Below are 11,763 nucleotides of genomic sequence, written 5' to 3'. Positions count from 1 at the left end.
GGCGAACAAGAGTGTGGACAGAATTTATGCCATGGCTTGCCTTATCAAGTCTCCGTCAGTGCTATATCCATGAGATCTTACATTAAGATCCATGCAAAATTTTCTTTTCAGTTTTTCCTTTTTCTCTCTTGCACGTCGTTATATCACTTGACTGAGACTTGCGACTGAGACTTGGTTAAATCTCAGTTGACTGAGACCTAGCCACACCCAGAAAAGAAACTCTATGCACATCACTAGTGGATCGATGGGAAGGGAGAACTAATGTAAGTACTACTACAACTGAAGAAGATTACATGAATTGCAGACATAATTTCGCCAAGTATTGGGAGCAAGTATTAGGTTTCCCGCAAATAAATAAATAAAATTAGAAGATGTACTGTATTTTTATGTATCCTTCTTTAGTGCAGTACCATATACTACTATAATTCCATTATTCCCTTTGCAATGCTGATTATGAGCATAGTATGTTTATCTGTAACCAGACCGAAGACACGGATGCGGGCGGCTTCAGAAGGAGTAGAAGCTGCGCAGCCTGTCCTTGTTCTCCTGCCACCACACCCTCGCCTTTACCTCCCCGAACTTGTCACGGCTGCAATGCAATTTTGCAACACCAATTCATTCATTCATTGCCAGTCCAATACAGTACATGCTAGGTGCTCGAGTAGTACATTGGTACCTGAGTTCGACGTGCCGGAGCTGCATGGGGTGGTCGGGGTAGGCCCGGACGGTGATGAACACGCCGGGCTCGTACTCCTCGACCCACTCCGTCCACGGCGTGTTCCTCTGCTGGTGGTCGCTCATGTCGTCCCCCTCCTCCCCGTCCTCGTGTCGGGCCGCCGGCGCCACAGCTTTAGGTGTCGTCGTCGTCATTGTTGTTGTTGGTGGCGTTTTGCATGCTCTGAGGGTGTCGGGCGCGGTGACCAGGCCCAGTATCGGCGACCCCGCCGTGCCGCTCGACCTGCTCCCGCTGGACGGCTCGCTGGCCGCCATCGCATCATCCTGTGCCAACCAAATCCACAAACACAAGCATTGCAATTGAGTCGATCGAATCGAACCAAGCAAACGATCGATCAAGTGCATACCGGCAGCGGTTCTTCTTCGTCCGACTCGGACTGGCACGGGGTGACAGGTGCGTCGTCGTTGCCGTCGCCGTCGGACTGGTTGACAAGGCTGTAGAGCTCGACGATGCGGTCGTGGTTGTACGCCCACCAGCTCTGCGCCGCCCAGTCGTCGAACAGCTCGTCCCTGAACCGCACCTTCCGGAGGCGGTTGGTGCCGTCGGGGCGCGGCGCCAGCGTCATCAGCACGCCCTGCTCCGGCTCCGCCACCCACTCGTCGGCGCCGTCGTCGCCCTTTTCAGCCGCATCGTCGTCGGCGTCCAGCGAAGGGGAGCAGCACTTGTCGCAGTCCTCCTCCGTGTGCAGCAGATGATCATGGCGGCGATCGTCCTGCGGCTGCGCCGGCGCGATCTTGGCCGACGTCGCCCCTGAACCATCCTTGTGGCGCTCACGGGGGTCTGCCTCCCTCCGCTGCCTCCGCCGCGCATGACCGGCGCCCCCGGCCGCCTTCGCCTTGAGAGACATGGCCTTCATCTGAAAGCAACACAAGAGTGGGAGACAAACTAATCAGCAGGCGAGCAGCACCAATGCGCGCCTGCGGGCACGGTGGGTACGTACGTTCTTGGCCAAGCCCCTGATGGACCTGGCGGCCCTGCTGTCGCCGGCGCCGCCACGGAAGCACACGTTCATCTCGATCGCCGGCCGGCCGGCCACCCACCTCTGGTCCGCTCCCCTCCCCTCTCCTGGCTGTACGCCCACCTCTGCTCCGCTACTGCCTGGGACGGATAGAGGTTGGATTGGGAGGAAGATGAAAATTTGAAACCAGGAAGGAGTAGTTAATGCAGATGGAGTATTTCTTGGCTACATTCGTGCGCGAGTTACACGGGCGGCGCGGACATTTCGGATTTCGAGTCGCTGCTGCTGCGACTGCGATCGAGGTTGGATTTTCGGATTTCGAACGGGGAACGGCCAGGGTAGAGCGTGTTCCGCTTATAGCGCCGCTTGTAGCCCGTGTAGGAACGGGCCGGCCCATGTAGAACTATGTCTCTGCTTTAAAAGCTTTCACATCTTTCCCTCAAAAAAAAAAAGCTTTCACATCCGCGAAAATTACTCCCACCTTCAAAAGTTGACACGTGACACACCCTCTTTTCATAGATTCGTTGAACGCTTTTATCTCTTGAACTATGCGTCTAAATCCCGAACCATTGTTATTGTTAGATTTCACGCACAATATCTTCAAAACTAGATCCCATGTTAAGGGCATGTTCAATGGTGCTATCCTAAAGGTGTCACATAGTATAAGTGTTGACGTGGAGGAGAGAGAAATCGTAAGAAAATGCTTACCTTCTCTTACTTAAGAGATGATCTTTTAGTATAATATGTCTTACCATGTTTTTAGGAATAACTAGTTATAGAGTATAAGGCTAAGAGATAACCCATTGCAAACGTGTTTTTATTGTCATCTTTAAACTACATGCAAAACTTAAGATAAGATTATCTTATCAACCACTGTACATGACCTAATAGATTTGGACGAACCTTTTTTCACGAAAAAACCGGAAGAAAAAAAGCCAGACACGGAAGCATTTTTTCCCTTTCCGAGAAACACAATTATGCCTCTCACGAGAAGCAAATCTGTGCTTCTCATGGAAGCAAAAAAAGAAGCATTTCTCCTTTCCAAGAAGCACAACGCGGAAGCAAATTTATGCCTTCACGAGTTCTCGTGAAAGCAAAAAAAAAAAGATGTGTTTTTTTTCTTTCCAAGAAGCACAGCGCAGAAGCAAACCAAAACAGTTCATGCAGAGAAGCAAATCTGTGCTTATTGCGGAAGCAAAGATGCATCTACACAAGAAGCAAATTTGTCTTTCTTGTGAAAGAAAAAAAACATGTTTTTTTCCTTGAGACGAAGCATAAGTATGTGCCTCTACAAGAAATAAATCTGCGCTTCTCATAGAAGCAAAAAAAATGTATTTTTTTTAAATTTGTTTTTCTCCCAAACCTAATGAAGACTGGATGAAACCAAAAAGCCTAAAAAGGAAAAAAAAACATGTAAAACCGGAAAACTCGTAATGGAAATTAAAAAACAAAATCCTAAGAAAATGCCCAGCATACGACATGTGCAGCTCTCATCCCACTAAAGGGCCCTTGGGAGGATCCGGCAAGGATTAGTTGCTCTCCTGCTAACCGTGAGACCTGGTCTCATATAATTTTCCCCCAGCCTAGTTAGGCTTCCACCAGCTATGTGCTTTACATGCATACACTTCCCATTTTCAGCTATTTTTTCTCTTTCTTTTCCTTTTTGATTGGTTTTTCTTCTATTTGGATTTTTATTCAAAAAATTTAGATATATTATTTATTCTAAAAATATACTCACGAATTTACCAAAATATTGGTTAATCTTGATTAATTCTCATATTTAATATGAATTTGTGATTTTCTTAAAAAGTTCACAAATTTTGTAAAAGTGGTCATCCAATTTTAAAAAGTTCATTTATTTAAAAAATATTAGGTAGTTTTAAAGCTACTCTTGAATTTCAAAAAATGATGTTATTTTTAAAAAAAATCATGATTTATAAATGAAAGAATGCTCATGAATTTGAAAAAAGTAAAATAAAAAATAGAGGAAAACACAGAAAGAAAAAACCACAGGAGGACCAATATGAAACCAAAAGAAAGAAAAGAAAAGGGTACTAGAGAGAAACCTGAAAGAAATAATAATGGAGGAAGCCAATGAAAAGCCGCATAAAATGGAACAAACCCATTGAAAGAAAACGGAATGGGTCTGGTCCATAGTGCTGGAATTTAGTCTATTTTGGGCAGCCCAATAACTATTTCAGAAATTCCTAATAAATCCTAGAGGCCCACTTAGCTCATTTGTGCAAGGCAAGGGATACTACTAAAAGTTTAGTCCCACATTGCTAGTTTAGTGGGAGTTGGACCTCCTTATAAGGGGGGTTCTTTTCCCACTTGTATGAGCATGAGAACAAGAGGGACATCCACGCGCGCTCCTCCTCCGCCGCCCGCCTCGTCGCGGGTTGCGGGAATGAGCCAAGCCGATGTCTAAATTTTTGCCATGCACTACGGTATACGAAAGGTGGAAAGTTTTGCTGTAGTGGAGATTAAATGCGAACTCTGCACCCTTCGGCTGTTGTCTGTTCGTTTCATCTCCCTCGGTCCCTTCAGCTCCAGGCGCTGCCCTCTCGCCTTCTTCTCTTGCGCCTATAAAAGGGAGGTCGCTCCTCTCAGCAAGAAGCACCAGAACTACTTCCTCTCGCCACCGGTTCCTGAGCACTTCGCTGCTGCTACGATCTTCTCCATCCTGGCTTGCGGCGTGCACCGCAGGTCGGGACAGTAGGCCTCTGAAACCGCACTCTTTGAGTCCTGTACGGGAGAAGGGTGATAAGGTTTTTGGGGAGCGCTCTGCGCGACTACTGGCTGATTCATCACGGACGATCCGGTCGCCGACGACTACTTCCCCGACAACGACTTCTTCCCCGACCTCCACGACCTCCTCGACGACATGGCAGGCGAGGACACCGACCCCAAGTCCAGCGCTTCTGCTGCTGCTGTGCCGTACGTGTTCTTCTCCTTTCTGTTAGAAGTCCTGCTACAGTTCTTGGCTCTAGTTTCTGTCCTACATATGTTAGGTTCTATGTCGTATAAGCAACTTCATCTAGTGACTGTTCTAGATGTGTTTACCTCAAGTTCATATATGCAGACGATGTTTACCTTCTCTCTATCAAATTGCATGACTTGCTTTATATTTGCTATTTTAGTCATGTTTTATCTACTATTTCTATTAATAAAATCATTCGGTAAATTGCTCATATTTCCAACAATCCAAAAATCTTATTATAGGCAATTTACCCCAAGTGGTTTTGCTGCTTCCATGAGACCTCCTATGTTTGAGGGTATCCACTATAAGAGGTGGCGCGTGAGAGCAGTCTTATGGTTTCAGACCATGAGCTGTTATGACGCCACTCTTGGCAAACCTGAAGGAGAGCAAGATGCCCAACAGGCACAAGCTTTTCAGAAAATGGATACTCTGTTTAAGGCTGCTCTCTTGAGTGTTCTTGGTGAGAATATAGTTGATGCTTATGCGTCAATTAACAATGGAAAAGATATATGGGATGCACTCGAGGCCAAGTTTGGGGTCTCGGATGCCGGCACTGAGTTGTATATCATGGAGCAATTCTATGATTACAGGATGACTGAAGAGCGCTCCGTGGTTGAGCAGGCTCATGAGATACAGTCATTCGCTAGAGAACTTGAGCACTTCAATTGCATACTACCGGACAAGTTTGTTGCCAGGGGTATCATTACTAAGCTTCCTCCTTCATGGAGGAACTTTGCTACCTTACTGAAGCACAAGAGACAGGAGTTTTCCGTTTTGGATCTCATTGGTACTCTTGATGTGGAAGAAAAGGCGAGAGCAAAGGACACACGTGCTCGAGGTATTGAGGGAGGATCTAGTGCCAATGTGGTACAGAAGCAGAACTTCCAGCCCCACAAGTTCAAAAACAAGGGCGAGTTTGATGGTAAAGCAAAGTTTGATGGAAAAAACAAGGCTGTGCAACACACGAACTTCAAGAAGAAGAATGGCAAGAAGAAAGGTGCTTGTCATGTGTGTGGAGATCCTGATCATTGGGCTCCTAGTTGCCCTAATCGCCATGACAAGCGTCATCCTGGGAAAAGCGGCAAGACCGCTAATGTTGTCATTGGAGATACTGACATGAAGGATGCTGGGTATGGTATATTTCCCACTATTCTTTCAGTATGTCATTCTCCTGATTGGTTGATTGACACGGGTGCTAATGTGCATGTATGCGGTGATATTTCCATGTTTTTGTCTTATCAGACCGCAGGGACTTCAGCCGTGCTGATGGGCAACGGTTCAAGTGCTTCTGTTCGTGGTGTTGGCACGGTTGATCTGAAGTTTACTTCGGGGAAGATCGTGCGGCTGAAGAACGTGCATTATGTCCCCTCCATCAATAAAAATCTTGTTAGCGGATCTCTTCTGTGTAGAGATGGCTATAAGCTTGTCTTTGAGTCGAATAAATTTGTAATATCCAAGTATGGAACCTTTGTTGGGAAAGGCTATGAGTCAGGAGGCCTGTTTCATTTATCCATATCAGACGTTTGCAATAAAGTTGTTAATCATATTTGCAACAATAGTGAATCAAATGTGTGGCATTCACGACTCTGTCATGTTAACTTTGGTTGCATGTCGCGACTAGCGAAGTTGAACTTAATCCCTAGTTTCACCACTGTCAAGGGATCTAAGTGTCAAGTGTGTGTGCAAGCTAAGCAACCTCGTAAATCTCACGTGACTGCGGAGACGAGAAATCTTGCACCACTAGAACTTATACATTCAGATCTATGTGAAATGAATGGTGTTTTGACAAAAGGTGAAAAGAAATATTTCATGATGTTAATTAACGACTCCACTAGATACTGCTGTGTGTATCTTCTGAAATCTAAGGATGAGGCTTTGAACTTTTTCAAGATCTATAAAGCTGAAGTGGAAAACCAACTTGATCGGAAAATCAAGAGGCTTAGGTCCGACCGTGGTGGAGAGTATTTTTCCAATGAATTTGATGCTTTTTGTGCGGAACATGGTATAATCCATGATAGGACGCCTCCCTACTCACCTCAGTCAAATGGGGTGGTCGAAAGAAAGAACCGTACTCTAACTGATTTGCTTAACGCCATGTTAGACACATCGGGTCTCTCCAAGGCATGGTGGGGGGAGGCGATATTGACAGCGTGTCATGTCCTAAATCGAGTCCCCATAAAGAACAAAGAGATAACTCCATTCGAGGAGTGGGAGAAGAAAAGGTTAAAACTCTCTTATCTGCGAACATGGGGTTGTTTGGCGAAAGTCAATGTTCCAATTCCAAAGAAGCGGAAACTTGGACCAAAGACTGTGGATTGTGTTTTCTTGGGATATGCTTTTCATAGCATTGGCTATAGATTCTTGGTTGTAAAATCTGAGGTACCTGATATGCATGTCGGTACGATCATGGAGTCGAATGATGCGACTTTCTTTGAAGATATCTTTCCCATGAAGGATATGGCTACCTCATCTAATCAGGAGATGCCTAGTTCATCGAATCAGGAACCAGTTACAATTACCGAACCTGCCATTTTGATGGAACACTTTGAAAGTCCTGTGGAGGAGAACAATGAAGTTCCTATTAGGAGCAAGAGACAGAGGACTGCAAAGTCCTTTGGTGATGATTTTCTTGTGTATCTCATAGATGACACTCCCAGTTCTATTTAAGAGGCCTATGCATCTAAAGATGCTGACTACTGGAAGGAAGCAGTTCGTAGCGAGATGGATTCCATCTTGGCGAATGAAACTTGGGAGATAACTGATCGTCCTTATGGGTGCAAACCTATAGGATGCAAATGGGTATTCAAGAAGAAGCTTAGGCCTGATGGTACTATTGAAAAATACAAGGCTCGGCTCGTGGCTAAGGGTTATACCCAAAAGGAAGGTGAAGATTTCTTTGATACTTACTCACCTGTGGCTCGACTGACCACTATTCGAGTTCTACTTTCACTAGCTGCCTCACATGGTCTTCTTGTTCATCAAATGGATGTTAAGACTGCTTTCCTAAATGGAGAGTTGGATGAGGAAATTTATATGGAACAATCAGATGAGTTTGTAGTAGATGGTCAGGAAGGGAAAGTGTGCAAGTTGTTGAAGTCCTTGTATGGACTCAAGCAAGCACCCAAACAGTGGCATGAGAAGTTTGAAAGAACTTTAACAGCTGCAGGCTTTGTTGTGAACGAAGCTGACAAATGTGTGTACTATCGCCATGGTGGGGGCGAGGGAGTTATGCTTTGCTTGTATGTTGATGACATACTAATTTTCAGAACAAATCTGAATGTTATTAAGGAGGTCAAGGATTTCCTATCTCACTGTTTTGAGATGAAGAATTTAGGAGTGGCTGATGTCATTCTGAACATCAAGTTGTTGAGAGATGATGATGGTGGGATTACATTGCTTCAATCTCACTATGTGGAAAAGATCTTGAGTCGCTTTGGCTATAGTGACTGCAAGCCCTCTCCAACACCATATGATGCTAGCGTGCTGCTTCGAAAGAATCAAAGAATTGCTAGAGATTAATTGAAGTATTCTCAGATTATTGGCTTGCTTATGTACTTAGCAAGTGCTACAAGACCTGACATCTCTTTTGCTGTTAGCAAACTGAGTCGGTTTGTTTCAAAACCAGGAGATGTGCATTGGAAAGCTCTAGAGAGAGTTTTGCGTTATTTGAAAGGCACTGCGAATTATGGAATTCACTACACTGGGCATCCAAAGGTGCTTGAATGGTATAGTGACTCAAACTGGATCTCAGATGCTGATGAGATAAAGGCCACAAGCGGTTATGTATTCACTCATGGAGGTGGCGCTGTTTCTTGGAAGTCTTGCAAGCAGACCATCTTAACGAGGTCAACTATGGAAGCAGAACTCACAGCACTAGATACAGCTACGGTCGAAGAAGATTGGCTTCGCCGACTCTTGAATGACTTGCCGGTTGTTGAGAAACCTGTACCGGGTGTCCTTATGAACTGCGACAATCAAACTGTGATCACGAAAGTAAGCAGTTCAAAGGATAACATGAAGTCATCAAGACATGTTCAGAGAAGGTTAAAGTCTGTCAGGAAAGTGAAAAACTCCGGAGTTATTGCGTTGGATTATATCCAAACATCTAAAAATCTGGCAGATCCTTTTACTAAGGGTCTATCGCGTAATGTGATAGATAATGCATCGAGGGAGATGGATATGAGACCCACAATATGAGTTGTTTACAGTGGTAACCTATTCTTTGTGATCGGAGATTCCGTGAATTAGATGTGGAAGACAAGCTGTTGGTCAACTGAGAGGAGAGTATCCCTACTATTCTCAATACCACTCCATGAAGATGCAATACTCTGCTAATCTGCATGGCAGGTTGATGTATATCTTAATGTGTTTTAAGTGGCTTATTTAAGCAGAGATGTTATCCTGCAGAACATCTTTTGAAGAATACACCTATATGAGTCTGATTGTCAAACGTCGCAATCTATGAGAGTAGGGTTCTCTCTAGTAAACTCATGAAAGGTCACGGAGTATGACGCATAAGCTCCACCCGCGGGGAAGACCCATGGTAGCCACGTATCGGTCAAGGCTTTATGTGAAGCTAGATTCGCACAAAACTTGCAGTTCAAGGCCCAGTCCACTGTTCAAGTTGCTTACTAGTGTAGTATAGAGTTCTAGGTGGAAGTTCAACTTAATAGTCTCCACTGCAGTACCGGTATATAAAACAGTATTTTGGAACCAAAGGCAAATTTCTGTGTGCCTCTGGGATCTGGTGGGGGATTGCTGGAATTTAGTCTATTTTGGGCAGCCCAATAACTATTTCAGAAATTCCTAATAAATCCTAGTGGCCCACTTAGCCCATTTGTGCAAGGCAAGGGATACTACTAAAAGTTTAGTCCCACATTGCTAGTTTAGTGGGAGTTGGACCTCCTTATAAGGGGGGTTCTTTCCCCACTTGTATGAGCATGAGAACAAGAGGGACATCCACGCGCGCTCCTCCTTCGCCGCTCGCCTCGTCACGCCGCGCCGCGCCGCGGGTTGCGGGAATGAGCCGAGCCGATGTCTAAATTTTTGCCACGCACTACGGGTATACGAAAGGTCACTCGGGAAATGGAAAGTTTTGTTGTAGTGGAGATTAAATGCGAACGCTGCACCCTTCGGCTGCTGTCTGTTCGTTTCATCTCCCTCGGTCCCTTCAGCTCCCGGTGCTGCCCTCTCGCCTCCTTCTCTTGCGCCTATAAAAGGGAGGTCGCTCCTCTCAGCAAGAAGCACCAGAACTACTTCTTCCTCTCGCCACCGGTTCCTGAGCACTGCGCTGCTGCTACGATCCTCTCCATCCCGGCTTGCGGCGTGCACCGCAGGTCGGGACAGTAGGCCTCCGAAACCGCACTCTTTGAGTCCTGTACGGGAGAAGGGTGATAAGGTTTTTGGGGAGCGCTCTGCGCGACTACTGGCTGATTCATCACGGACGATCCGGTCGCCGACGACTACTTCCCCGACGACGACTTCTTCCCCGACCTCCACGACCTCCTCGACGACATGGCAGGCGAGGACACCGACCCCAAGCCCAGCGCTTCTGCTGCTGCTGTGCCGTACGTGTTCTTCTCCTTTCTGTTAGAAGTCCTGCTACAGTTCTTGGCTCTAGTTTCTGTCCTACGTATGTTACGTTCTATGTCGTATAAGCAACTTCATCTAGTGACTGTTCTAGATGTGTTTACCTCAAGTTCATATATGCAGACGATGTTTACCTTCTCTCTGTCAGATTGCATGACTTGCTTTATATTTGCTATTTTAGTCATGTTTTATCTACTATTTCTGTTAATAAAATCATTCGGTAAATTGCTCATATTTCCAACACATAGCACACGAGACATGTGCATTTCTCCGGAACTTTGACACAGTGAGCTTCATATTGGAAAAACCCGGCATCGTTACATAGTCCCGAAATATTTTACAAGATATACAAATACATTATTTTGTAAAAAAATTAAATGCCAGTTTTAGGTATTTGGGCATGGAGCCCAAGGCTGGCCTGACCATCGTGATTTTGGGCTCAGGCCGTCAGCTAGGCTGCCTGTGTCCATACCTAAGCTAATATTTTTCAAAACGGATGCCCCAAAATATAATTTCCCCAATGTTGCATTAAATATAATTTTTCAACTCATATAATATAGTTTTAGGAATTACTTTTGCTATTGTTTTAAATAATATGTTTCACTATATAACTTTTTAATTATGCATCGAAGATAAAATGTTCTCGTAACTTTGTGAAGTGTTTCAACCAATAAAAATTGTACCTGAATAATATTTGGGGATATCTTCCACTTCTACGGGCAATATTCACGTTTGGTCAAAATAAAATATTCACTATGTTAAATAAATGTTCACTCAACTTCAACTGATTTCAATATTAAAAACTAGTACATGCTAAATTTTATTTTGTTCTCAGAAAATCACAATCAAAAGGCAAAACCAGATAAATGACATGTTAGTGCGCCCTCCTTTGTATTGGAATTGCGTCAAGTGTTTTAGGAGTACCTGTAAAAGAAGTGTTTTAGGAGTAGATGGAACGGAAGAACTGAAACACCTTGTTCATTCCTTTGCAAGCTGGTTAATTAGATCTATTAAATAGTAGCTTTTTAAATGGCTTCCCAGCTTATCCCGCATAGCAACTTCAATTCATGTTGCCTTCGACCAGGGACCAAGAAATTAACTGTGAATCTCCGAATTCAGTCAAACCACACTAGCAGCACAACTGAACAATGTCCATTGCAAGTTAAATACCATCACAAGAGAGCAGCAACTCGAGCACAAACAAATCTACCAATTCAGAGTTAGTTGCCAAAACAACGCAAAAGAAAAAATAAATCAACAAGCCAAAGATACAGTGATGCAGTTTAAGATCATTCAGAGGCATAGCAACAACCACAGTACTATTGAAAAACTTCTGACTGGTAGTAGTAAGTACTCCACCATCATAAGTTCAGACAAAACACTGACTAAAGGCACTTAACAAGTACTCCCTCCGTCCCAAAATTCTTGTCTTACATTTGTTTAGATACGGATGTATCTAACACTAAAATGTAACTAGATACATCCATATTTAAACAAATT

General features: G+C 44.5%; 1 protein-coding gene across 1 annotated transcript; it reads right to left on the bottom strand.

The window, feature by feature from the left end:
- Positions 1-320: 320 nt before the first annotated feature.
- LOC123081826 (putative protein Brevis radix-like 5) lies at positions 321-1,860 on the bottom strand. The gene is made up of 4 exons (XM_044504349.1): positions 1,677-1,860; positions 1,083-1,592; positions 677-999; positions 321-589 (listed from the first exon to the last, which is right to left on the bottom strand). Exons 1-4 carry the CDS (start codon positions 1,746-1,748, stop codon positions 508-510), a joined length of 987 nt encoding a protein of 328 aa, XP_044360284.1. The 5' UTR covers positions 1,749-1,860; the 3' UTR covers positions 321-507.
- Positions 1,861-11,763: the final 9,903 nt, after the last annotated feature.

This window comes from Triticum aestivum, chromosome 1B, assembly GCF_018294505.1.
Source record: "Triticum aestivum cultivar Chinese Spring chromosome 1B, IWGSC CS RefSeq v2.1, whole genome shotgun sequence".
NCBI classification, from domain to species: Eukaryota; Viridiplantae; Streptophyta; class Magnoliopsida; order Poales; family Poaceae; genus Triticum; species Triticum aestivum.
The sequence above is the reverse complement of the archived record's forward strand: the minus strand, read 5'-3'. Positions and strand labels throughout refer to the sequence as shown.

What these genes read in the sequence shown, in the direction of transcription:
- LOC123081826 (XM_044504349.1), bottom strand. Translation starts at nt 1,748, where the DNA reads ATGAACGTGTGCTTCCGTGGCGGCGCCGGCGACAGCAGGGCCGCCAGG. An exon ending in TCAGGGGCTTGGCCAAGAAC is followed by an intron (nt 1,593 to 1,676) that starts GTACGTACCCAC and finishes TGTTGCTTTCAG; the next exon opens with ATGAAGGCCATGTCTCTCAA. An exon ending in CTCCGGCACGTCGAACTCAG is followed by an intron (nt 590 to 676) that starts GTACCAATGTAC and finishes ATTGCATTGCAG; the next exon opens with CCGTGACAAGTTCGGGGAGG.